This window comes from Catharus ustulatus, chromosome 2, assembly GCF_009819885.2.
Source record: "Catharus ustulatus isolate bCatUst1 chromosome 2, bCatUst1.pri.v2, whole genome shotgun sequence".
Taxonomy (NCBI): domain Eukaryota; kingdom Metazoa; phylum Chordata; class Aves; order Passeriformes; family Turdidae; genus Catharus; species Catharus ustulatus.
Genome location: NC_046222.1, coordinates 123871367 through 123898619, shown reverse-complemented (window position 1 = coordinate 123898619; position 27253 = coordinate 123871367). Strand labels below are relative to the sequence as shown.

General features: G+C 48.7%; 1 protein-coding gene across 5 annotated transcripts in view; it reads right to left on the bottom strand.

Moving 5' to 3' along the window:
- Nucleotides 1-27253, bottom strand: part of ITSN1 (intersectin 1) — a 106765-nt gene that overhangs the window by 72510 nt on the left and 7002 nt on the right. For all 5 annotated transcript variants that reach the window (XM_033051045.2, XM_033051046.2, XM_033051047.2 and 2 more), the window contains exons 2-5: nucleotides 9349-9408; nucleotides 7950-8042; nucleotides 7259-7322; nucleotides 219-379 (exon numbers count right to left, since the gene is read on the bottom strand). In XM_033051045.2, the coding sequence (XP_032906936.1) occupies nucleotides 219-379; nucleotides 7259-7322; nucleotides 7950-8042; nucleotides 9349-9376 (346 nt within the window). In that variant the 5' untranslated portion in view covers nucleotides 9377-9408. The remainder of the gene's footprint in view (nucleotides 1-218; nucleotides 380-7258; nucleotides 7323-7949; nucleotides 8043-9348; nucleotides 9409-27253) is intronic.

The window sequence follows — 27253 nt, the reverse complement described above, 5'->3', positions numbered from 1 at the left end:
CTGCCACCTGAGGCACGTTTGGTTTGGAGCAGTGCAAACCTGAAGCAAGTAGCTCAGCTCAGGTAAAAGCTCAATTTGTCCCAGCACATGTGCAACATCAGGGTTTGACTCTGTGTGCTTTTAAAAGCCCTTCTTCCTAAAATTATCTTGGAGAAACTGCAAAAGGACAATGGAATTGCTGCAGCAATGAGGAGAACAGAGGGAAAGAGGGACCTTACCAAAGCCTGGGCCAGCGGGCAGGGCGAGGGGCGGCTGCTTCATGACGGGCGGCAGCGCGGCCGGGAGCTGGTAACCCTGCAGCTTCAGCTTGATGAGTTTCATAGCTATGGAGAACTCCAAGGGATCCATCCTGCCATCGTTGTTCATGTCAGCTAGAGCCCTGCAAAACAGTGGTTTCATGTCACAGTTACATTCTGCAAGCAGGAAGTTCAGGCTGTGCCCCAGGGGCAGCTCGCACAGGTTGGGTGTTCAAGGTATGGATGGGGAAGGGAATGGAGCCCTGGAGGGGCTGAGGGAGCTGGGAAGGGCTGGAGAATTCCTGAGGGAGCTGGGAAGGGCTGGAGAATTCCTGAGGGAGCTGGGAAGGGGCTCAGCCTGGAGAAAAGGAGGCTCAGGGGGGACCTTGTGGCTCTGCACAAGTCCCTGCCAGGAGGGGCAGGGAGGGGGGGTCGGGCTCTGCTCCAGGAACAGGGACAGGAGGAGAGGGAACGGCCTCAGGCTGGGCCAGGGCAGGCTCAGGGGGACAGCAGCAGCAATTTCCCCATGGAAAGGGAGCTCAGGGATTGGCACTGCCCAGGGAGGTTTGCAGTGCCCATCCCTGCAGGTGGCACCTGGAGGTGGCACTCAGGGTGACAAGGTGGCCGTGGGGACAGCTGGGAATGGATGACCTGGGAGGGATTTTCCAGCCCCAGGGATTTGGGATTCTCACCAATTTCCACCCAAAATTATGCCAGGCTAAAAATAAGACACTATTTAAACTTAAGACCTCCTTGATTTCTTTCCTAGGGTGATTAATAAATAATTATAAAGTTGCTTTTCACTTCTGGAGGAACGACAACGAAGCACCCAGAACAAATGTGGCTGCACAAAAACTGCAAAAATCACACCAATGAAAGCACAGGCTCCTCAATCAGCAGCACAGAGCAGCAAATCACTGAGCCTGCAAATCTGTACTTAAACTAAAACATTCTCTAAATCTGTGACTCCCCTCAGCACTGCTCCATCTGCGAGTGTGCAAATGTGTTTTCAATTAAACAATAGCACTCCAGATGAAACATTGAGCTGGGCCTTGAATAGGCTTTCAGGGAAAGGAGTCTGACTTAAACAGTCTGCTTTTTGTTCCTTCCCTTGCTAGTTAAGAAAACCCAGCTCAGCAGGGAAGAGGGGTGGGAGCCTGGGGGGAGAGAAGCAGGAAGGAGAGTGTCAGCTCCTGCCACCACACACCAAAACTCCCCTGTAAGTGCACACAATGACACAACTGGCTGTAAACTCACTCTTACACACTGGGCTTCTTTCTTTGCATTCTCTGAAGAATTAAACACAGATTTCAGCACTGGAATAATACAGATTTTGAAGGTGATGTATTTATTTCTATCTCATGGGTGTGGCTCTGGGGTGGTTAAACCAGAGCTTCATTTCTGATTGAATTCCTCTCCAAGAGAGATTTTGTGCAACTAGGTGGAAAGTTATCCCAAAATACCCCAGAGAATTAACAGCTATTTATAAGTGATACACAAGGAGACAGCCAGGTAAAGGCAGTGGCACAATGGAAATTCTTCCACTCCAAAAAAAAAACCCCAAAACTTGAAAATCCCCATGCAGGGATCAGCCCAGGTATATATCCCCAGCAGCAGCAGACACTCCAAACCACCCCAAACCTCCTAAGAAAGGATTTTCAGAGGAGGAGCTGCCTTAACCCACCAGTTCTGATGTCATGGGACTAAAGAATAGAAATTAAATCTGTGAAGAGCATTTAAAGAAAGTCTGGAGAGGACAGTGAGATGTAGATACTGATATGCTTAAAGCATGTGCTGTGCCTGAGAGATGCTGAATCCCAGAATATCCCAGAATATCCCAGACTGGGCTGGGAGGGACCTCAGAGCCCATCCAGAGCCATCTCACCATGGCAGGGACACCTCCCACTGTCCCAGGTGCTCCAACCTGGAACTGAACATTGCAGGGATCCAGGGGCAGCCACAGCTGCTCTGGCAATTCCATCCCAGCCCCTCCAGGGAACAATTCCTAATTCCCAAGATCCCATCAAACCCCACTGTGGAGCCATTCCCTGTGTGCTGTCCCTCCCTCCCTTGTCCCCAGTCCCTCTCAGCTCTCCTGGAGCCCCTTCAGGCCCTGGCAGGGCTCTGAGCTCTCCCTGGAGCTTCTCCTGCCCAGGTGTCACCCCCAGGTGTCCCAGCCTATCCCATAATACTCTCACCAGTGGCTTTTACACCTGCAAATACTTTGATTTATAAGAGATAAACCTTTCTAGGAATAAGCTCAGTGGGTTCTATCCCTGGCCAGGAAAATGCAGGAGGAGCACAGATCACCCTGCAGGAACCCTGAGTCTCCAGGCACCATTTCCTGCTGACACAGCAAAGATTCACTGCCCAGCAATCAGAAACTCTGATGTGCACCAGTGTCACCGCTCTCACTGAACTCCAATTCACTTTCCATTCAACACCTGACCTTCTGTGAACTCCTTCACACCACACCAACAGCTTCATCATTGAAATCACCAGCACAAATATCAGTGCAGAGATTCTCTGCACCCCCAGAATTTCTGCAGTTTTACAGCATGAGGAAAAAGCAGCTTTTGTCTGACAAACTCCTCCTGCAAAAATAGGGCACATTTTCATTTCTAGTTGCAGGAGCTGCTGGATTTTGCTGTGCAGCACCTGAAAGGCAGGGAGGGCCTGCCAGCAAACACCACCTAATTCCTCCCATTTCTGCTCCTAATGAAATTGGGACAATCTGGTGCTCTTGCATTTGCTTCATTTGTGCTCTGGCCGGAACCAGGGCACAGTAAATGGATTAAACACTGACTAAATATTTATTTTATCCTGTAGGCCAGGCCTGTGTTTGGATCTCAGACAAGAGCTGCAGTGGGCTCAGCACCATCCCAGGGCTCAGGTGCTGACAAATCCTTCCCCATGGATCTTTTCCTCCTCCTTCCTCTCATCTTTTCTGCAGAATGCAAAGCCAGCTTGATCACTTTGGCATTTATGAGGTGCAGAAACTGAACCTGGGCAGTTTTCCCATCATATATGCTGTAATTAGCACAGAAAAAATCTATCCATGAAACCAGCACTGTGTTAAGTTCCCAAATCTGGACTGATTCAGACATTCCCACACTGGGTTGCACAGTCCCAGATGTGCCATGAGCAGTGAGCAGCACTCAGCCACACCATGGATGCCTGTGCAGGAATTCCCAGCTCCCAGAATCACCCCCACTTTGTGTAATTCTCAGAATTATCCCCCTTTCTGTGTAATTCCCAGCTCTCAGAATTATTCCCCTTATTGTGTAATTCCCAGCTCCCAGAATCACCCCCACTTTGTGTAAATCCCACTTTTTCTGTAATTCCCAGCTCCCAGAATTATTCCCCTTTTTGTGTAATTCCCAGCTCCCAGAATTATTCCCCCTTTTCTGCCATTTCCAGCTCCCAGAATTATCCCCACTTTGTGTAAATCCCCCCCCCTTTTTCTGTAATCCCCAGTTTCAAGAACTATCCCACTTTTTCTGTAATTCCCAGCTCCCAGAATCACCCCCACTTTGTGTAAATCCCACTTTTTGTGTAATTCCCAGCTCCCAGAATTATCCCCTTTTCTGTGTCATTCCCAGCTCCCAGAATCACCCTCACTTTGTGTAAATTCCCCCCTTTTTGTGTCATTCCCAGAATTATCCCCCTTTTTGTGTAATTCCCAGCTCCCAGAATCACCCCCACTTTGTGTAAATTCCACTTTTTCTGTAATTCCCAACTCCCAGAATTATCCCCCTTTTTGTGTAATTCCCAGGTCCCAGAATTACTCCCCCTTTTCTGCCATTTCCAGCTCCAAGAATTATCCCCACTTTGTGTAAATCCCCCCCCCCCTTTTCTGTAATTCCCAGTTTCAAGAACTATCCCCCTTTTTGTGTCATTCCCAGCTCCCAGAATCACCCCCACTTTGTGTAAATCCCACTTTTTCTGTAATTCCCAGCTCCCAGAATCACCCCCACTTTGTGTAAATCCCCCTTTTTCTGTAATTCCCAGCTCTCAGAACCCCTCCCAGTTACCCACCCTTGGACACAGACTGAGGAAGGCTGGGAGGGAGCAGATCTCAGCACACCCAGTGACCCTGTGCTGCCAAAATAACTCCAAAAGCAGGAGAAGCCCTGGCCCTGGTTATTGCAGCTCCCCTTTCATTCCAGGCTCACAGGAGATGCTCTTTGAGGCCCCACTGCTCAGGGCTCTAAAGAAAGGCAGATTATTCTGCTTAAGCACAGTTATCTCCCAAGCCACTGCAGGCCCAGCTCAAAGCCCAATTAGAGGATTCTTAATTGATCAGCAGCCTGGAGCTGGTGAAGGGTGGAACAGCAGAGAAGCTGTCATGGCAGACCATAATAATTCACTTTTCTGCTCACTGAGGTCCCACAGACTTTGCTTTCCTTGAATGAGGAATGCAAGGGACACAGGAATTCTCAATGTTAATAAAAACCAGGGAGCTGCTGGGCTGTGAACTCTGGGGAAGCTTTTGTGGAGCCAGGAATGAGGGATTGATCAGATTTATTCCTTGTGTTCCCCAGAAATGAGGGATTGATCAGATTTATTCCTTGTGTTCCCCAGAAATGAGGGATTGATCAGATTTATTCCTTGTGATTCCCCAGAAATGAGGGATTGATCAGATTTATTCCTGGTGACCCCAGAAATGAGGGATTGATCAGATTTATTCCTTATGAATCCCAGAAATGAGGGATTGATCAGATTTATTCCTTGTGTTCTCCCAGAAATGAGGGATTGATCAGATTTATTCCTTATGAACCCCAGAAATGAGGGATTGATCAGATTTATTCCTTATGAACCCCAGAAATGAGGGATTGATCAGATTTATTCCTTATGAATCCCAGAAATGAGGGATTGATCAGATTTATTCCTTGTGATCCCCCAGAAATGAGGGATTGATCAGATTTATTCCTTGTGTTCCCCAGGAATGAGGGATTGATCAGATTTATTCCTGGTGACCCCAGAAATGAGGGATTGATCAGATTTATTCCTTATGAACCCCAGAAATGAGGGATTGATCAGATTTATTCCTTATGAACCCCAGAAATGAGGGATTGATCAGATTTATTCCTTGTCACCTCCCAGAAATGAGGGATTGATCAGATTTATTCCTTATGAACCCCAAAAATGAGGGATTGATCAGATTTATTCCTTATGAACCCCAGAAATGAGGGATTGATCAGATTCATTCCCTGTGACCCCAGAAATGAGGGATTGATCAGATTTATTCCCTGTGACCCCAGAAATGAGATTTGGGGCTCATTACTCCAGAACTCCCCCTCTAAAGCACTCAAGGATCTACATAAAGAAGTTTACAGAAATATTTACTTCTCTCAATTCAGACATGACTGAAAAAATAAGAGAGGTCAAGAGAAAGGAATGTCCAGGAGCTGCTTTATGATTTAGAAAGGCAGCTTGAATAAGTTTTAGTTCAGCTTCATTAACAAAAATGTGCAGGTCTTGTCTCTATGACAACTCCAGAGGGAGTGGAATGATTCCCTTCCTCTCAAGAGCCTGGAAAACTGAATAATTCAGAGAGGAAGAGATCCTTAATCAGACTATTTACTATGTCTTAAGACAAAACTTCTTTCCTTGTTTAATTTAGTTTAAGAAGTTCCAAAGGGATATTTCAACACTCACTGAGGCTTCAGCAAATCAGACAACCAGACCAGCTTTGGTATTTGTAGGATGGAGATAATTAGAAAATAAGCTCTTTATTTAAAAGCCATGTAGATCTGGGCATGCAGATTTCCAAAGAAATTAAATAATTCTCCTCTTTTTTTTCCTGTAAGAGCAAATTTCTGCCTTTAAAGGTCCTTAACAGCACCAGAAAGTTTTTTGTAATGGCAATAAACTCAAATAGTTCACAGAGGAAAAGGTAACAGATTTCTCCAGAGTTCTCCATCCTTCTGCTGTTTTACCAATTTAGAATGGAAACCAGTTTTAATTCTCTCTGTCTAGCACCAAAATCTGTTTTGGTACTAATACTATTAATGAAAACCATGAACAGTCATGGAATGGTTTGGGTTAGAAGGGACCTCAGAGCTCACCCAGAGCCACCCCAACCATGGCAGGGACACCTCCCACTGTCCCAGGCTGCTCCAGCCCCAGTGTCCAACCTGGAACTGAACATTCCAGGGATCCAGGGGCAGCCCCAGCTGCTCTGGACACCCTGTGCCAGCCCTGCCCACCCTGCCAGGGAACAATTCCTGCCCCAGATCCCACCCAGCCCTGCCCACCCTGCCAGGGAACAATTCCTGCCCAAGATCCCACCCAGCCCTGCCCACCCTGCCAGGGAACAATTCCTGCCCAGGATCCCACCCAGCCCTGCCCTGGCAGTGGAGCCATTCCCTGTGCCCTGTCCCTGCACACACAGCTCCAGGTCTGGCAGGGTCACAGCATTTGGAGCAGGAACATCTGGCACTGCAGGGATGGCTGTGCAGTGGGCACAGGTTTGGATCTGTTTGAACTCAAGCAGTGACAGAAATTTCCACTTTGAAGCTCTGACTCCAATGGGAACAGCCTGTGTCAACCTTCATTTTTGTAACAAACACTGCAGCTCTTGCCTAGGCTCTCCCATCAGCACATTTATTACTAATTAGTGGGTTTAGAAATTGTATTAGTCCAGTTTGAACAGAGCTGGAAGCATTTAACAATTTGAAATGAGGGTTTGAAACCCTCAATTTCCTAAAATCCATTTGCTGGGACAGCCCAGGGCCATGGGGCTCCTCCTGGGCACCCCCGGGGTCATGTCCAGCACCCCAAGGCCTTTCCCAGCCCCTCTCCCCCAGGACTGGAACGTTCCATGGGGCTGTAGTGACCCCAGGGCAGGAGCCAGCACTTGTCCCAGCTGATCCCCACCCCACTGAGCCCAGCCTGCCCTGCCCCAGCCCCAGGGAGCCCTGCATGCAGATCCCCCCCAAACCCCTGAGGAGCCCCAGGAGAGCTCAGCCCCACCCCAGGGTGCCCCACAAACAGCCCTGGGCCCACCCCACACTCACCATATCTGTGCTAGCACTGGCTGAGGTAACCCAGATTGGAAAAAAAAGTTCCTGGCTTGATCACCTGTAAAATAAATAGGAAATGGCTTCAGCTCCAGCCCCAAACACCTGGCACAGGGAATGGGGAACAGGAGGCAAAAATATCTGCACCAGAAGCCCAACCCTTCCATGACTGATGATCATTTACAAAGAACTAAGAAAATTCAGGGTAACAAAACAAAGAGGGACCATAATTTTCAATTTTCATAATTTTTTGATGAAAATTGGTTAGGATCAGTGCAATTCCTTGATTTGGAGCTTTGCTTCCCACTGCTTCCATCAGTTTTGCATTTAGATCATTCCAAGAGGTGAACCATGCTGATGTCAGTGCTGTACAAACTGAATTTCTAAATCTGATTTCAGTTAAATTGAGCCCCTTTATTAAATCAGATCTTTTATTCATCACAATATTAGTGTAGTGGGCTGATCCCAGGCACCAAGAACCCATCACTCCCTTCCACAGCACGATGGGGAAAATATCAGAAAATAACAGAAAAGCTGGCAAGACACTGCAACAATGGGATACAAAATAAGAAATACCTGTTCAAATTTTCTAATTATTATGCCCATAAGTCACCCAGGCAGCTCTGTGCACATTCAGGCTCACTAGTTAAGATTGGACTAAACAAAATTAGAAGCGGAAACTGTTTACCAGTGATAAATCCAGCAGTTGGTTTCAGACTATGGAACTGTTGATCATGTTTTGCTCTCTCCTCCACAGTAATAGCCCAGATATCCAGGTTGCCTGGTTCAAAAAAAAGGAGAAATGACATGAAGAAACATTACCTACAAACCACTCTCTTTTATTTGAGTGTAAACATTTCATAACCTTCAGCAAACAGCCCAAGGGTGGGAGATCATCTGCCCCCCAGAGCACACACAGCTGGAATTCATTCCCTTGCCTGCAAAAGCAGCTTCTCCTCCCCAAAATCCCATCTGACCCTGCCCAGGAAAAGCCCTCAACAGCTGTAACCTTTAAGTGCAAGCAGAGCAGATTCTCTGTCTCAGCACTGACATGGTTTTGGAATTTTGGTTTTAATGTGATCTGTAGATCAGCTGCAAAACAACTCCCAGAGGGATTCCCAGCATCTGAAGGGGCCTACAAGGAACAGGGACTATCAGGAACTGAGACAGGACAAGCAGGGATGGGTTTAGATTCAAAAAAGGGAAATTTGGGTGAGTTACAGAAGGAATTCATCCCTGGAAGGGCTGGCACAGGGTGCCCAGAGCAGCTGTGGCTGCCCCAGGATCCCTGGCAGTGCCCAAGGCTGTTGGGGTCAGTGAGACAAGGGCTGCTTGAACCCTCCAGGCAGAAGGCAGAGTGCAGGGATTGAATTAAAGCCCTTGGATGGATTGAAACATGTTCAGCCACCCACACACAAAATGGGAGCTTAAGTAGAAGAGTAAGTGTGAGTTTTAGGATAAGTAAGTCAGTAACTAGGTTTCAGTGAGAGCTGCAGTGTTTTAGTGAGTAAAAGGCGCAGATACCAGAGTAGAAGAACAAGTTCTAGTGAAGGTTATCTAACACACTGATGTTTTCAGTGCAGGCTCCAGGAGCTCCTTCTTAGACACTACTTAGACAAAGCAGAACTTCATCCTGTCCCTACTGCACTGCCAGGGCCCATCCTGGATTTTTCACTGCATTTCCCCTGTTGTAAATGAAGAGCTAAAAATTGTTACTTTTGTCCTAACCTAAATGTGGGTGATGGGACAACAAGGAAAAACTGGAAGTGATACCAAAGGCATCTGCTGGACATTTTAGCAACTAGTAAGTCCAAGAACCCTGAAAGGAAAAAGCATCTGCACTTGTCCAGTCCCAGAGGAGCAGAATGAGGTGGGGAGTGCCTGGATGTGCCCTGCAGGGACAGAGTGTGGGGCTGGAAGGGATCAGGGCAGCACACAGGGCTCTGTGTCCTTTCTGCCATCCCAAAGCAGAGAAACTCTGAGCTCAGGGAGATCACTCTGCACAAGCCCTTCTCTAGGGCAGACTCTTGGGAAGGAACATGTTTATGGCAAGGTTTTGCACACAGAACACACCAGAAACCACTCACCCCCAAAAGGTGTTGGAAACTGAGCCATGGTTCTGTCACTTTTAGCTTGTTAATAGATGCCTGGAAAAGAAAAAGAAAAAAAGATATTCAACACAGTATCTTCCATTTTTTATATATTTTCTGTATGATTAATTACTACAGGGAAAAAAAATTAAAAGGCAGTGAAGAAGCAGGATTGCAGCAATACCTCCCACACCAGCTGGGACTTACAAAGCTCAGGCTCTGTCTCATTTTTTGTCTCATTTTTGCACCTTCCTGGGCATCTCTGAAGGCATTTTCCCACTTCAGCTGTGCTCTGAGAATGGCCTCAAAGGCAGCCTTTAGTTATAAAGGAATACTTATTTATTTATTTATTTATAAATAGCCAGGGATGGAGGGAGGCAGAGCTCACATCCCAGGGATGCTGCTCCAGCCTCCATGACTTTGCTGAGTGTCACAGCCCCTGCTTGGAGGGAAATTGGCTCCATTTCCAGCTGGTGAAGGCCACCATCAGCAATCTGGTTTTTATTGCTGACAGAAAATGCCCTGCCTTGCTCAGGCTGCCTTTGTTTGAAACCCCATGTCCCAACCTGAGGAGCACCAAGGTGCTGTTCCAGGCTGGGGGAGCCTCCAGGAGAGCACCCCTGGCTCTGCTAACAAAGCAACCACACAGGCTCCAAATTTCACGTGGATACAGCAAAGGAAAAACCATTTTTCTTGCAGCACACAAAGGCTGCCATGAGCTGAGAGCCAAGGGACAATGAGCAGCACAACAATGAGCAAGGGCCTCTTGTCCTGGGAGATTCCACTCGTGTCCTCCAGGCAACAGCAGAAAGGCAGAGGGGAACTCAACCAGGAGAATCATTGAGGCTGCCTGAGCAGCAGCACAAATTTATCAATATCCCCAAGAAAAGGCATTCACTTGCACCAACAATTTCCTTTTGTCTCAATTCCTGTTTGCTCCCATCCCCCTTTCACACTTCCCACATTCTCTTCTGGCTTCCAACTTGGGAACCTCCTCTGGATGCCCTCCCCAGATGTCCCTGCACAAACCCCTGGCACTTTTGCCAGCTGGAATTCAGGGAATGATGAACACAATCCTGACTCTTTTCCCTCATCATTTGGCCCATGGACAGAAATTGGTACCCCAAAAATTTCAAATTCCAGAGATCCAAGTGTTCAGGAGGAGCTCCCTGAGGTGTGGGGCTCTCCCAGAAGCATTCCTGAGGTGCTGAAGGATCAGCACTTTTATCTTTGCCTTTTTCTTCTGTGGGAAAGAACTTGGGGATGCTGCTGGGTTTTATGGCTGCAGGGAAACCCTGAGGAAAAAAGAAGGGGGGGAAAAAGAAAGAGGAAAAAAGAATGGGGGGAAAGAAGAGGAAAAAAGAAAGGGGGGGAAAGAAGAGGGGGAAAAAGAAGGGGAGGAAAAAGAATAAGGAAAAAGGAGGGGAGGAAAAATGAGGAGGAGAAACAGGAGGAAAAAGGAGGAGGAGAAACAGGAGGAAAAAGGAGGAGGAAAAAGGAGCAGGAAAAAGGAGCAGGAAAAAGGAGCAGGAAAAAGGAGGGGAGAAAAAAGAGGAGGAGAAACAGGAGGAAAAAGGAGGAGGAAAAAAGGAGGAGGAAAACAGTAAAAACAACAAAAAAAAACCCTAACAAACAAAAACAAAACCAAACTTAAAAAAAATAAAACAAAACACAAAAAACCCACCAAAAAACCAAAGAAATTTGAAAAAAATATATTAAAAACAAAACAAAACCACAAAAAACCCAAACAACCAACAAAAAAACCCAAACAAAAATAACCAAAAAGCAGCCCCAAAGGCAGAATTCCCCCCTATCACAGCCCAGGCAGGTTCCATATTATATTATCCATATTATCTGTCCCTTTCTGGCACAAGGACAAGCACAGAGTATTTCCAGTGCTCAGCCCCTGAGGGAAGAGCCTCCTCCCACCCTGCCAGGACTCCAGAGGAACTGAGCTCCCTTTACCTTACAGGAGGAACAGCAGAGGGAAATCTGAACACCAGCCCTGTGCTGGATGCCAAGGAAAGCAGAAACTATTCCAAAGAACCTCCAGAGGGGAGAAAAAAAAAGAAGAAAGCAAGAAAAAAAACCAAAGCCAGATGAAATAACGATGGGGGAATGGAGAGAAGGAGCAGAGAACTGTTTAATGTGAGAGGCTGAAAGCCAAACCAAAGCCAAGTGTGAACAGACAGGGAAGCAAAGTGAGGGAAAGCCAAACCTCCCTCACTGGAATGTGCTGGAGTTTGTTCTGCTGGATCCCCAAGTTCCATGAGCACAGGATTCCCTGGGCATGGCTGAGGTGACAGCAGGGCCCCAATTCTCTGTCCCAGAGGTTGGAGCAGATGAGTCCTGAGCTCCACCCTGACCCAACTGCTCTGGGATTCTGGTTCTGGGGTTGCAGAGCTCAGGGATGGAGAACAGGGATTATCTATCCCCAAAAACATCTGGCACAGTTGTTATATTGAAAAATATCAAATATATGTAAAGTATTGTAAAGCAAAAAGCAGCACAGGATCCCTGAGGTGGAAAATCCCTCCCAGGTCATCCAGTGCCAGCTGTCCCCACCTTGTCACCCTGAGTGCCACCTCCAGGTGCCACCTGCAGGGATGGGCACTGCAAACCTCCCTGGGCAGTGCCAATCCCTGAGCTCCCTTTCCATGGGGAAATTGCTGCTGCTGTCCCCCCTGAGCCTGCCCTGGCCCAGCCTGAGGCCGTTCCCTCTCCTCCTGTCCCTGTTCCTGGAGCAGAGCCCGACCCCCCCTCCCTGCCCCTCCTGGCAGGGACTTGTGCAGAGCCACAAGGTCCCCCCTGAGCCTCCTTTTCTCCAGGCTCAGCCCCTTCCCAGCTCCCTCAGGAATTCTCCAGCCCCTCCAGGGCTCTCCTGCAGTGAGGGCCCAGCACTGACATCTCAATTCCCAACCTTATTTTGAAATAGTAACCAGTTGTTTGGAGGTGCTTTCCACGCTCCCCAGTCTCTGCCAGTTCCTCAGCAGCACTGACTCCACTCCTCTGCCTTCCTTGAATCCCCAAGAAAGAACCCACAGTGGAATAAAACAAAAATCACGAAGAACCAAACAGCCAGAGAGCTGCCAGAAATCTGGGCTGGATAAGCTGAGCTCTGTGCCATCCCTTCCCTCCAGGAAAGCTGTGATTTCACTCCAGCTACTGATATTTGTATAAACTTGGGTATCTCAGCACTTTTTGAACTCTGATAAATTCAAGTCATGCTGACCAATGAGTTCAGGAATGATTCAAACAGGAAGAAGGGGAGACCATGAGGGGAAGCACAACTGCTCTGTCAGTGGATCTCCCAGCTCCCTTGGGAGGGCAGCCCTGAGCTGCCACATCAGCACAACCATGCCAGCAAGGAAACCTCACCAGGCCTCAAAGGGTGGGACCTGCACTACAGTCAGGAGATGCAACAGGTAATTGATCCTTGTTTTAGAGAGCACAACAAGGAGCTTTGAGCTACTCACCTTGGCTTGTCACAAAAGAACTTAAGGCATTGCTGCACTGGGATTTGCCAAACCAATCTAGAATTAAACACCTCCTTCCAACACAAATCCCTTATCCCTAAACAACAGAGATCCACATCCATCCACAGGGTATAAACCACTGCACACTGGGAGCAGAAAAGGCAAATATTGCAGCTTTCCAATTCCCAGAGTGCAGCCATGCCATAGCCCTCACCCAGCAAGGTGAGAAGATCCCTGAGTTTTTAACTGATAACCAGTGCCCAAGCACACCCACAAATCGTTCTCCTGGGATGGCACAGCCTGATTCTCACTGAACTCTGCATCCTCAAGAGAGAATCAATCCCCAAATCCCTGGGGCTGGAAAATCCCTCCCAGGTCATCCATTCCCAGCTGTCCCCATGGCCACCTTGTCACCCTGAGTGCCACCTCCAGGTGCCACCTGCAGGGATGGGCACTGCAAACCTCCCTGGGCAGTGCCAATCCCTGAGCTCCCTTTCCATGGGGAAATTCCTGCTGCTGTCCCCCCTGAGGCCATTCCCTCTCCTCCTGTCCCTGCCCCTCCTGGCAGCTCTGTGGGGCACTGGAGCTGCTGCTGGTGCCAGGTCAGGGAGAGCAGTGACAGATCCATGACATTCCAGGAGATCAATAATGTGAAATGCCCTCAGGACCATTGCACAGCTGCTCTCTGTGACTCCCCCAGCTCAGGGTTATTGGCTGAGCTGTTCAGGGCAGGCAGAAAGGCCCCTGGCTGTGAGAGCTGTCCCAGTTGCACTGAACAGCTCCTGGGTTCTGGGGCTTGACCTTGTGTCAGCTGGGAGTGGGAAAGCCCAGAAAGTCTGGGAGTGAAATCCCAGAACTGTGGAATGGTTTCAGGGACAGGGATCCCTCCCACCAGAGCAAACTCCACAGCCTTCCTTCACCATGGGAAATGGAATTTCAGAGCACAAGGAGCCTCTCCTGAGCCTGAGCTGGGGATGCTGAGATGTCCCCTGGCACAGGGATGGGAACAAACACCAGGAATTCCAACAGCAGCAGTTCTGTATGGGCTGCAGCTCCATCACCTGTACAATTATCTCCAGAGACACTCATGAGACATTTGCTGTGAGTGAGACAGGGCCCTGCAGCCAGCTCAGCTTCAGGGCTCTCTGTCCCACCTTACACCAAACACTTCAATTCTTCATCCCCACTCCAAATTATTAAAACCAACACTCCATACACAAGCAGTGTTTGTATATAAAATAGATATAACCTAACCCTAAAAGTTGTTCACATAAAGGTAACACTGAACCACACAGAGAACAACTCTGTGTATATAAAATCCCAATCTTATCTAAATTGAAGTACTGATGTTTAAAGCTTTTACCTCGAAAAAAAATGAGCAGGTTGAAAATAACTCCAGTAAAAACTTTATTCACAGGAGTCAGACACAAATGAAAATTCCTTTCATGGTGTATTAGAGATGGACTGGAAAAACATGGCCCAGAACTTTATCAGGGTTTCTATTTAAAGTTATCTGTGCTCTGCTGAGGCCATGTTTACAGAGAAAACTGCAATAAAGCCACAGGAGGTATAAATGAAGAGTAATTGAGCTATTTCAATCCTGTGTGTTTTTACAGAGACACATTTGACACAAAATGATCCTATTTTTGTTTGCCCTAAAATGCAACACAGCATTTCTATTCCTAAACAATTCCTCATGAGATAATTCTTCATCTAAATGCCAAAATTAATTCCTGAGGCCACTTATCAGTCAGGCACCTTCCTCCTCCTACAGGGGAAAAAAAAAAAGAGACAAACCCAAGCAGATAAAGCCCCCACATCCTCCAAGAATTCCAGATGACAGCAGGAGTTTGCAGATGTTCCCTGGGAAAGCCTCTAGAGCAGGATCAGCCTAGGGACTCACAGTTTTAGTAAAGCCTGGAAATTTTGGATCAATGCTGGGAAACAAAAGCATTTTGAGACATGCAGGGAATTCTGATCCTTGCTCTTTGGAGATCAGATTGTAACTCAGTCACCACTTTGCAAAACTTTCCAGGGTTTCTGTTCCTTATAGGAATGTCTGGGAAAGTAAAAACTTTTCCAAATGTCAAGTCCTGCCATTTCTTCTTTTTGTACCAAGCACCCAGAAGAGATTAACAAAGCATCTCCCCACTGCAGAGGTTTTTAACACTTGTGGCAATGACCTGCTGAGAAATCACTTCTGTATTCCAGAACCATGGAATGGGGTGGGAGGGACCTCAAAGATCATCTGCCAGGAGGGGAGGGAACGGCCTCAGGCTGGGCCAGGGCAGGCTCAGGGGGGACAGCAGCAGCAATTTCCCCATGGAAAGGGAGCTCAGGGATTGGCACTGCCCAGGGAGGTTTGCAGTGCCCATCCCTGCAGGTGGCACCTGGAGGTGGCACTCAGGGTGACAAGGTGGCCATGGGGACAGCTGGGACTGGATGACCTGGGAGGGATTTTCCAGCCCCAGGGATTTGGGATTCTCACACATGGGCTCCCCCAGTAGCTCCAGTCCCAGCTGAACTGTGCATTCCAGCACCCTTTCCACTCCTACTTTAAAAGATTTAACACAATGAAAAGCCAGCACATCACTCAGCTATTTCTAAGCACCTTAATAAGAAATAAAATAAGTATCTTGTTTTATTATCAGTTTAATAGTTGTTGGCTTCATTCAGAAGCACCAGACCCTGCAAAGTAGGAATTCCAGGAGTTTCTCAGTGCTACAATTTGTTGATTTTTTTAAAGTTGCCTTTACTCACACAGGTGCAGCAGTGACCTGTTTGCTCATTTTGTGTGTTTGGTTTTAAGAACCCTCAGGAACACAATGGCAGTGGGCAATTTCTGACTCCTCCTCCTTCTGAGCAAGTACTGAACCCCAAAAACTGAAACACAAACATTAGGAAGTTGGGAATACTTGCACACCTACAACAACCCTTAAGAGCAGCCTGATATTAACTTCAAGAATGATCTGGAAAGCAGGACAAGAAAATGCAGGTGGATGTGAGTGTTGTGTGCCCTTGGATCTCCAAGTCTGTTTTGTCTGATAGACCTGGAGCAGATCCAGCAGAGAGAGGAAGGGCCTGCAACATCTCCATGGTCAGGAGAGCCTGGAAAGGAGCCCCAGCTGAGAGGGACCTCAGCCCTGAGTGTCCCTGACCATCCCTGTCTGTCCCTGTCTGTCCCTGAGTGTCCCTGTGTGCAGGGAGGGCAGAGCAGGGCCCAGGCTCTGCTCCATCCCACTGTCCCATCGTCCAGGGGCTGAGCCCAGCAATTCCCCTGCACAGGAGGCACAAACTCCTGCCCTGGGCAGGGACCAGAGAGGGGCTGGAGTCTCCTCCCTGGATATTCCAGAATATCCACAGAGCTGTGCCCTGGGGTGACCCAGAGGTGACACCAGGTGAGCACTGTGGTCCCTCCCAACCCCAGCCATCAGATGACCCCATGAATACCAAGAGGAGCAGGTAAAGCAGATGGGATCTGATATTTCCATCCCATAAACTGAACTCAGTCATGCTTTATTTCCAAGCTGTCCATCCAGCTCGAGGATCCCTGAGCAATGGCACTCAGGAGAGACTCCTGGAATCAAAGAGAACACAGCCAAAGCCTGAGTCCAGCCTGGCTGAGTCTGAGTGCTCTGGAACCCCTCAGTGCCAGTTTTATCCTGATTTCATGGCAGGACATGATTGTGTGTGGCAGTCACATCCCACCTTTAAGCTGGCCACCCTGAACTCTAACCCCAGCTCCCAGAGAGCAGAGCACAGCTGCTCTGAAAGCCCAGCACAACCAACCCTGTTCCTTCTGTTACTGCCTCTGCAAGAACCAGCCCAGATGGGTTAGACAATAAAGAATTGCATGGCTTTTTGCAGATTATCTTTTCCTTATTCCTGCATCACCTCTCACCCCTGTTCCATCTCCTGCAGTGAGGGGGACTCTGCTGCAGCACATCCAAGCCAAGAAGATCATGGAAATATTCTGGGAAGGGGCTGAAAAACTTCTACCCTCCCTTTGCCACAGATGCCCATGACACAGCTCTGCAGGAACTGCCATGTTTCAATCCAGCCTGATGTTTTTAAAGGAATTAGGGCAGCCAAAGGAATAGGTCAGAACTGTTAAGTCTGGCTTAGACAGCAGTGGTGCCTTCCAGCCCAAGATTTAATCACTTGTAGGCCTGACCTAATCCCACATAGCTATGCTGAAAATCCACGTGCTTGTCTCAGCTGTAGAGCTGATCCTTTGAAATGGGGAAAATGGAAAAAAAAAAAAAGAAAATCGGCTATTCTTGAGTTGTTTCACTTCAGCTTCTCCACCTCTGCCAGTAAGAAAGACTCTGCTGGGGGAAGGGTAGGAAGGAAGACAAAGCCCTGAGTCAGCACAAGTGTTGAGTCAGGGAGTTCAGGATGTGCACTCCATTCCCCTTCCCCTCCTCCCAGGCACAGCAGCAGATAAAAGGTCTGGCAGGGCAGGGAGAGGCTGCAGCTGGAGATGAAAGCAAAGGCTCTGTCCTCTGAAGGACTGCTGGAGGTCACTGTGTCCCTGCAAGCAGCTGCTCTCCTCAGCTCCCCCAGTTACATAAGAGAGGGCTCTGCTGGTGCAGATTTGGGGAAGCACATTCTCAAACCAGTCACTTAACAGGAGAATTCTTCAGCTCTTATCAGCATCTCAGTGGCTGTGTCAGCCCTCACCACCTGCCTGGGGCAGCTCCTATCTCCCACCCCAGGACATCTGGCTCGGAATTTCTTCCAAGCTCTGTCTTCTCAACTTCTGCAGGACAGGAGGAGCTCTTCAATGCAGACTTTAATTGTGGAATTTAATTGTGGACCAGGCTTTGTGTCATTCACCTTCCTGCTGGTCACACTCAGCCCTGCTGCTCCAACACTGGTTGAGAAAGTGGAGCAGAAGAGGAAGTGTCCAGCAGACAAGAACCAGCAGCTTTACAGGGAAGAAATGTAAATGTTGAGGAAAAGCCAGTGAAACTTCCTGGGCTGTCTGTCACAGGCTCTTGGGCATTTGTAAAACCAAGGGATTTCCTTACACTGCAGGCTCCAGCTCACAGGGGGGCTCAGGGACTGTCTCACATTGCCAAGCATGCAGAGGCTGCAGAAAGCCTAAACAAGGAATTGAACACGGTAAAGTTCCACTACCACAGCTCCTGCCTCCTGTTTAGAATACCCTTCAGCACACTCTGAGGAAATGAAGCAAACAGGCTTCACTGTGAGACAGGAATATCCCAAAGCAAGGTTTGCTGTTCCACGAGCTCAGCTCCCTTCAAAATGCCCAGAACCAGTTTTCAGAAAGAGCAAAACCATCCCAGGTGTGACCACAAAAGCAGGCAGGTGACACATGCCACGGGATAAGGGAAAGAATAAACAGTCTGCAAGATAAAATGAAAGCTGTAGACACATGTAGAACATATGTAAATATACACATCCATTTTAAAAGGCACAACCCAACTTAAAAATCCTATTTCTATATTAAATAAATTATTGACAGCAAGTACATTTGAATGGCACAAAAAGCTCTAAGGGCATTTCTCACCAGTTCCACAGAAACCAGGCTCCTGCATCTCAACAATAACTGGAAAAATTTCAACCCTTGGCTGGGATAAAGGAATCACTGAATGTTGTGGGTGGGAAGGGATCCTAAAGCTCATCCCATTACACCTGGGCAGGGACACCTCCCACTGTCCCCAGTGTACAGCCTGGAACTGAACACTCCAGGATCCAGGGGCAGCCACAGCTGCTCTGGGCACCCTGTGCCAGCCCTGCCCACCCTGCCAGGGAACAATTCCTGCCCCAGATCCCACCCAGCCCTGCCCACCCTGCAATCCTGCCCAGATCCCACCCAGCCCTGCCCACCCTGCCAGGGAACAATTCCTGCCCAAGATCCCACCCAGCCCTGCCCACCCTGCCAGGGAACAATTCCTGCCCAAGATCCCACCCAGCCCTTGGATTTCACTGGACTTGAGGGGTGAGGATTTATGGAAGATTTCCCCAAAGCAAACAGGGAGTGAGGTTCAGGTTTGTCTCTACACAAAGCCACAGGTCAAGGCAGGAGTTTATTGGGAGAACAGGCAGATTTCAGCTGCACCACTGAGGGAACAACAGGATTGCTCCAAGTGTCCCCAAGTTCCAGCTACTCTGAACCTCTGGGAATCGTTTCAGGCCATGCAGGAGAGAGCAAGGACACACACACAAAACCACCTTCTCCAAGGAAAAATCCAGATATGGAAGACAGGGTTTTCTTTTTTAAAAAACCCACCAAACAGTGAGGGAAAAGATGCTGATCCCCACTCTGTGAGAAGCTGGAGCTGCTCTGAAGGATGCAGGCTGTGGGGGAGGCACCAGGAGCACAGACATTGTCCATGCTGCCTCTGGAAAACTTTGTTATGGTCCTGCTCTAAATGACCCAGGAAGTCTGGACAGTTAATAAAACTGCACAGAGTATTTTTCCTGTCCTGAAATGCTTTAATACGCCTTTCCAGGATAAAAATTCCTTTCCTGCAAGAGGATAAGAACATTAAGGCTGTTGTTACTGCTAATGGTTTATTTACTGTAAGTCACAAATCTGTGGCATGGGGAGGTTTGTTTACTGTAGCTCACAAATTTCTCCCCTGTGGGTACTTCAGAAGCCGACTGGTTTGCAGTTCCCTGTAATCAGGAAAATTTGCTACAAGGTTGTGGGGCAGCCTTGGACTGGGAAAAAAAATCCAATTGCGAAATTGTAACATGGTGCTGACTTCCCAACATAATAGATCTAAAAAACCTTTCAAGTTTGATTCAAGAAGAAAGCCAAGGCAGCTGTGAAAACAAACCTCCTCCTTAAAAGCCTCACATTTGCAAGTTTTTAACGTGCTGACTGATAATCAGTGCCCAAGCACACCCACAAATCGTTCTCCTGGGATGGCACAGCCTGATCCTTGCTGTGCTGTGCTGGTTCCTACAGAGCCCCCTGAACTCTGCATCCTCGAGAGAGAATCCCCAATCCCTGGGGCTGGAAAATCCCTCCCAGATCATCCATTCCCAGCTGTCCCCACGGCCACCTTGTCACCCTGAGTGCCACCTCCAGGTGCCACCTGCAGGGATGGGCACTGCAAACCTCCCTGGGCAGTGCCAATCCCTGAGCTCCCTTTCCATGGGGAAATTGCTGCTGCTGTCCCCCCTGAGCCTGCCCTGGCCCAGCCTGAGGCCGTTCCCTGTGCTCCTGTCCCTGTTCCTGGAGCAGAGCCCGACCCCCCCTCCCTGCCCCTCCTGGCAGGGACTTGTGCAGAGCCACAAGGTCCCCCCTGAGCCTCCTTTTCTCCAGGCTGAGCCCCTTCCCAGCTCCCTCAGCCCCTCCTGGGGCTCCAGCCCCTTCCCCAGCTCCGTTCCCTGCCCTGGACACGCTCCAGCCCCTCCAGGGCTCTCCTGCAGGAGCCAGGACTGGACACAGCCCTGGAGGGACAATCCCTGCCCTGCTCCTGCTGCACACTGTTCCTCATCCAGCCCAGGATGTTTCCTCAGCAAAGGCAGGGAGACAAAAAAGCTAAGTGAAGAGATGAACCATCATAAAGAGAGGTCAGGAGAGCAGAGCCAAGGAATGATGCAGAGCAAGAAGGGCAGGATGCAGCAACTCCGTGGTATCAACACAACCCATCCCTCTCCTCCCTCCAACTCCCACAGCTCTTGCAGCACTCCACTCAAACCTCCCAAAGACTGAGCTTTCCAAGGTTCACACCTCTGGGCAGAGATCAGATCTGAGGAGCTCAGAGGATGCTGCTACACCCACCACAGAACAATCATCTGAAGACAGAAGTTTCCTTCAGGGTCTGACTTGCCTTGACAGCAGCTTTGAGAGAACCTTTCCCTGATCTGGAGCCCAGACCTCCCTGAGCCAGCTCAGGCTGTTCCCTCAGGCCCTGTCCCTGCTCCCAGTGCCTGGCAATGACAGATATGAAAGGTTTGTACAATTTACAGCACAGGAGGAACAAGCTGCACAATTTACAGCTCATAGCTGCAGCAGTGGAGTGAACCTGACTATCCCAACTCATCCAGGTGATTTCAGAAGCTGCTGTCACTTGGGAGGTGCTGTCACCCCAACTGTGGATCAGGATTCCTTCATTTCTCATTCTGGCTTTTTGAAAACCAGGGCAATTTGCCTTGGCAGCAGCCTTGTGACTGCCCCAGGAGATGGCTGGAGGGGCTCTTGCTGCAGGAGCAGAGCAGGTGCCCAGCAGGGCCTGGGGCCAGCTGGGGAGGCAGAGTGAGGAGCAGAGGCTGTCCCAGCTGGCCCTGCACTCAGGAACTGCTCAGCTCTGCTCCTGGCTCCAGCACAGCATTCCCCACGAGCTGGCAGCTGCCAACATCTCCAGAATAAACTCTGCACGCTAAAAATACATTTCTGGGTATTTACCTTAGGAGTTGAGACCTCAAAATGAAAAATGGCATGCTAATGATGAATCCACAGCTTCATCAATCATTACCTTCTGAAGCAGCAAGCAAGAGGGTCTGGCAGTCACTTGGCTGCAGAAGTGCATCCTCAAGACATTTTACAGCAAAAAATAAGTTGTCAATATATCAACTATTCAAAACTGAAGCACTGACAGTCAAACCTTCATCAGTCAAAAACTCTTTCTCAAAACCAGCAGTGAAGTTGTCAATTCTCCTGAAAAGCACCACAGGTGTTTGCTGGTGCTTGAAGTGAGGAGAAAACCCAACATGAACTCACTGAGGTGAAGACTGGCCACTTGCAGAGGAAGGAATCTGAACTTTTGCCTCAAAACTAACTTGTCCCCCTTTGGGGAAAGGAAAGGAAACAACACTCAACCACCACTGACACCAGGAAAATGAATATACAGAACCAGAGGATGGTTTGTAAAGGACCCTAAAGATCATCCCCAGCCATGGCAGGGACACCTCCCACTGTCCCAGGCTGCTCCAACCTGGAACTGAACATCCCAGGGATCCAGGGGCAGCCACAGCTGCTCTGGCAATTCCATCCCAGCCCCTCCCAGGGAACAATTCCTGATTGCCAAGATCCCATCCAACCCCACAGTGAAGCCATTCCCTGTGTGCTGTCCCTGCAGCCCTTGGGAATTGTCTCTCTCCAGGTTTCCTGCAGCTCCTTCAGGCCCTGCAAGGCCACCCTGAGCTCAGCCCAAAGCTTCTCCTGTGCAGGCTGAACAATCCCAGCTGTGCCAGCCTTTCCTCCCAGCAGAGCTGCTCCATCCCTCTGCTCATCCTGGGGCTCCTCTGGGCTCTCTGAGCAGCTCCAGCTCTCCCAGGGCTGCTCCCTCTGCTCATCCCAGCCTGGATTCATCCCAAGGTTGTCCCAACTCAAGTGCAGCACTTTGGATTTTCCTAATGCAGCACTGAACGTGCCAAGGATGATCCACAGCATTTTCCAGGTGATGTGTTTCAGTTGCCAAGCTGTGACCAGCCAGACCAGGCCCCAAGGAGCACTTATTACATCGAATCCACTTTGCTTTCTCACTGAAATGAATAATTCAGTACCTGTAGAGATGAAACTACATGAACATGCCTCAGTTCTCATCTGAATAAATGCTGCTGCTGACAGTTTGAGAACCCAAGCACTCAGCACTCCTCCAACTGTTCAGCTGGACTGGTGCAACTTTTAAATAGGAAACCACAAATTACACAATAGAAAAAAATCCAGTAAAAAAAGTGCCACTTCATATGTTTAAAGGAAAAACAGCAGCAGCAAATAATCCTCAATAAAGGTTCCCAGCAAGAGATGCCCTCACACTGCACACTGAAAAGGCCATTTACTCACACACTTCTGTTCTTTTCCCTTTTTATTTGGATTCTCCAGCAAACATTATCCATGACAACTTACAATCTACAGGAGCTCTATATGGCAACAGCTCATGGCTCCCAACCCTGCTGAAGAATCTTATTAATTATTTCAACCCCTGGTATTGAAAAGAGGACAAATGAAGGAATAACCCAAGTATTGGGGGTTATGTTTGTCTGTGGCTCTTTTAATCATTGCTTGGACAGCTGGGAATTGGAATGCTTGAGGAGTAGGAAGGGGAAAAAAAAATCTCCTGTTCCTTCAGGACATGAACAAAGGGGAAAGATTTTTGAATTGGGCCCAGCAGAGAAATCAGCATCTTCCAATCCTGAGATCATTGCCTCAGCCTTTTGAAAGGCTCCTGTTTCACAGCCCCAAAGGAGGCCTGCAGGGCCTCCCAAATCCTGGGTGCCAGCAGTCAGGACAGTGGCAGCACTGTAAAATCCTCCAGGAACTGCAGGTACCAGCTGGGACAATCAGGCTGGAATGAGGCAAAGAAACTGGGCAAGAGAGCAAATCCTGTAGGCTGAGGGGGAACTGCAACACCTCAGGACAATGTGGAGACACACTGGGGACACACCCCAGAATCACCATGGAAAAGGGAGACAAAACTTCCTGAAACACAGATTGGCACAGCAGAGCTGAAGCCAGAAATCACAGAATTCCAGAAGGTTTGGGGTGGAGGGACCTTAAATCCCATCCCAGCCCTGCCATGGCAGGGACACCTCCCACTGTCCCAGGCTGCTCCAAGCTGGAACTGAACATTCCTGGGGTCCAGGGGCAGCCCCAGCTGCTCTGGGCACCCTGTGCCAGCAGCCCAAATCAGACCACACACACAGGACTGAGTTTTGTGTTTTGCTCATCTACTCCAAAATTTGGAGAGTCTTCTGTGAGTCTTTCCTGGAAATTCATTTCATGGCTGACAGCTCAGGAAGCTGTTGGACCACTTCTAAATAAAACATGAAGAATATTAAAACACATCCAAACACACCTGCCTGAACAGGCAAACACCAAAGGGAGAGCATTCCTAATAAATCCTGCAGGGATAGAGCATGAAGCACCCTGCCCACAGCCTGCTTTCCCTGAAACTAAAAAAGCTTGGATTAGATAGGCAAAAGCTTTAGATTGGATATTCCAGGGGACTGCACATGGGAATTCAATGGAACCCTGGAAAACACTCTGTGTGACAGAAGAATTGATCTGCTCTGGAAAACAGCAAATGCAGAGCATCAACTGCAGTAACACACACAAATCACGGGTGAATTAAGCATTATGAAAAAAACCAAACACCACACAGAAAAAAAACCCCTAAAAGCCTGAGGGGGAACTGTAGATATTCCAAGCAGGATCTCACAGTTGCAAGTGAGATTTAATTTGGTTTCAATGCAGAGTTCAATGTTTGAGACCCATAAACTCAGACAAACCTCATTTTTCAAATGTTTCTCCCTAGACTGGACAGACTGAACAGATACACAGAGATCTAAGAGGGGGAAAAAAATGAGCCATAACATTAAAATGTAACAGCCTGGCCAAAAATATGAGTAACCAGCTGCAGAGTGCCAGAGGTCAGAGATCCACCAGCACTGTTCCTGCCAGCCATTGAAATGCAGGAATAAAGGAGTCCTGCAAGGAGGCACCGAGCCAGCCCCATCCCCAGGGACAAAACTTCACACTTTTTTTTTCAGTTACCTTGCCAATAACTTCCTCACTGTATCCAACACTAACCATTGAATCTGGAAGGAAAAGAATGATTCTATAGCAACCAGCTGTGCAGATATTTTTCAAACAGAACAAATTGGATACAAATGCCAAATACTTTCCCAACAAATTTAGCCTTATTCCTAGTGGGAGGAGAGAATTCTGTTCAGTGCTGTGATCCAAAGCACAGTGTAAATCTGAGTCCTGTACAGAACTCAGGCAGTTTAAAACAAATCTGATAAGCAGGAGCAGATAAAGAGCCAGACCCAGGTGTGCAGCCTTTGTTACTCTGCCAGGACCTCACTCCAGCAGCCTCTCTCCTCTGCAACAGCATTTCCAGGAGATTTTCCACACTGGCAAAACTCCCCCACCAGCAAACCAACTTCACTGATATTTCCAGTCCCTGGGAAGAGTTTATCAGGGAATCTTCTGGGGAGGTGAAGTAGCCACAAAACAAATCAGCTCCACAGTGACACCTGCACATGGACCACAGCAAGAGAGACCTGGAGGGGCTGGAGCATGTCCAGGGCAGGGCACAGAGCTGGGAATGAGCTGGAGAATTCCTGAGGGAGCTGGGAATGGGCTGGAGAATTCCTGAGGGAGCTGGGAATGGGCTGGAGAATTCCTGAGGGAGCTGGGAATGGGCTGGAGAATTCCTGAGGGAGCTGGGAATGGGCTGGAGAATTCCTGAGGGAGCTGGGAAAGGGCTGGAGAATTCCTGAGGGAGCTGGGAAAGGGCTGGAGAATTCCTGAGGGAGCTGGGAAAGGGCTAATATTAGGTTCATGTACATCAGTCCAAGTGCACACCCTCAGAATGCTCATTTTAGAGGTCTACAAATCAAAAGAAAGGTGGAAAGCACCTAACTAGGTAACAGCTCTGCTTCCTTCTATCACAACAAGGCTTTGTTTCTATTTAAATCTTCACAGAACAAAGTTCTTAATCTTTAATGAGAGACAGATCCAAGCTAATGCAAGATGGAATTACTGGTTTCATAATATTGTACAGGAATAACAACAGAACTCAACAGGTAAATGGTCCCAATCACAGAATGGTCTGGATTGAAAGGGACCTTAAAGCTCATCCACTGTCCAGGCTGCTCCAGCCCCAGTGTCCAACCTGGAACTGAACATTCCAGGGATGCAGGGGCAGCCACAGCTGCTCTGGGCACCCTGTGCCAGCCCTGCCCACCCTGCCAGGGAACAATTCCTGCCCCAGATCCCACCCAGCCCTGCCCACCCTGCCAGGGAACAATTCCTGCCCCAGCTCCCCCCCAGCCCTGCCCTGTGGCACTGGGAGCCGTTCCCTGTGTGCTGTCCCTCCCTCCCTCCCTTCTGAAGCTGGGGAATGATAGTAAAGCACAATAAACCTGCCCACAAAAGGAAATGAAGTGTCACCAGAATTTCAGTGCTCAGGTTCCCTGGGTCTCATTTCAGTGCACAAAGCTGGACTGAGTCAGCATTTTTCATTCATAATGCTGGCAGGGTTTTGAAGGGGTGTTTTAAACACGAGGACTCAATTCCTGTCACTGGTTTGAACTTCCCAAGCAGAATGTCTGGTTTTAACACAACAACTGAAGAGATTCAGCATGATTACATTCCCTGCACACACGTAGCTGCTGTCCTGCCCTAAAAAACCAGACTGTGCTTTGCTTTCCTTAACAAACCCAGGCAGTTTAATCCAGGATTGCATCAAGGTAATCCAGGGAAAGCCGGAACTTGGCATTACCATGACACATTCTAGAAACTCTAGGAACTGAGCAACTCCAGCAGGACAGCCCGATTTCCTTGGAACTACAGAGTAACATTTCCCTGGTAGAAGCACAGACAGCAGGAAAAAATGCAACATTATTTCTGCTGCTTCATATTATTCCTGATTGCAACTTTATCACCCATCAAAAAATCCTCCCTGCCTTTAATTTCCACAAAATTCCTTAAAACCCCCAATACACAATGGGCACAAGGTTTATTACTGAGCCATCAGCACCAAGAGCAGCTGAACAGAGGGCAGGCTGAGGTTCCAGCAAAGATGTCATCCCTGGAACAGGCTCAGCTCAGTGAGCCAAGCACCAAAAGGTCAGAGCTCCAGTTCTTCCTGTGCCTCAGAGCAAGCATGGAAAAAGCAATCCTGCATATCCCTGCTCTGCTCAGCCCTGCAGCTCTCCTCCTCTCTCAGCAAAGTCTGTCACTAGAGACAGAGTGAAACCAGCTCAGATGCCACCAGCTCGCCTGAGAAATCCTCAATTCTCCACCTGAAACCCCGAGGGCTTGGCTGCATCTTGAGCAAGCACAGCACAGACACATCAGGGGTTGGAAGTGCCCAGGGAGGTTTGCAGTGCCCAGCCCTGCAGGTGGCACCTGGAGGTGGCACTCAGGGTGACAAGGTGGCCATGGGTACAGCTGGGAATGGATGACCTGGGAGGGATTTTCTACCTCAGGGATTTGGGATTCTGTGTCTAAAGGCTCAGAGATCCCACATCACACTTTGTTCTACAGACTGTGTTCAAAATTAAAGTGAGATTCATGGAAAACTTTGCCAGATTTCCTAAAATCATAGAATCCTGGAATGTCCTGAGCTGGAATAAACCCCCAATGATCACCCAGTGCCAGCCCCCCCAAAATCCCAGCCTGGGCATCCCTGGCAGCTCCTGGAGCTCTGTGCCCATTCCCTGGGGAGCCTCTGGGGGAAGAACCTTGCCCTAAACCCACCCTAAATCCCTCCTGGCCCAGCTCCAGCTGCTCTCTGGGTGCTGAACCTGCTCACCAGAAAGAACAGGAACAGGCAGCACATGTTCATGGAGAGCTAGGGGACAAGAGAGGCACTCAGGGGTTTGATTTTAGGTTCTAAAACGCTTTGGGTTAAATTACCCCTACAGTTAATACAGACAAAGTGATTTTTTGAGCCATACAATAGCATTTGTCAGCAGCTCAGAGTAACCTT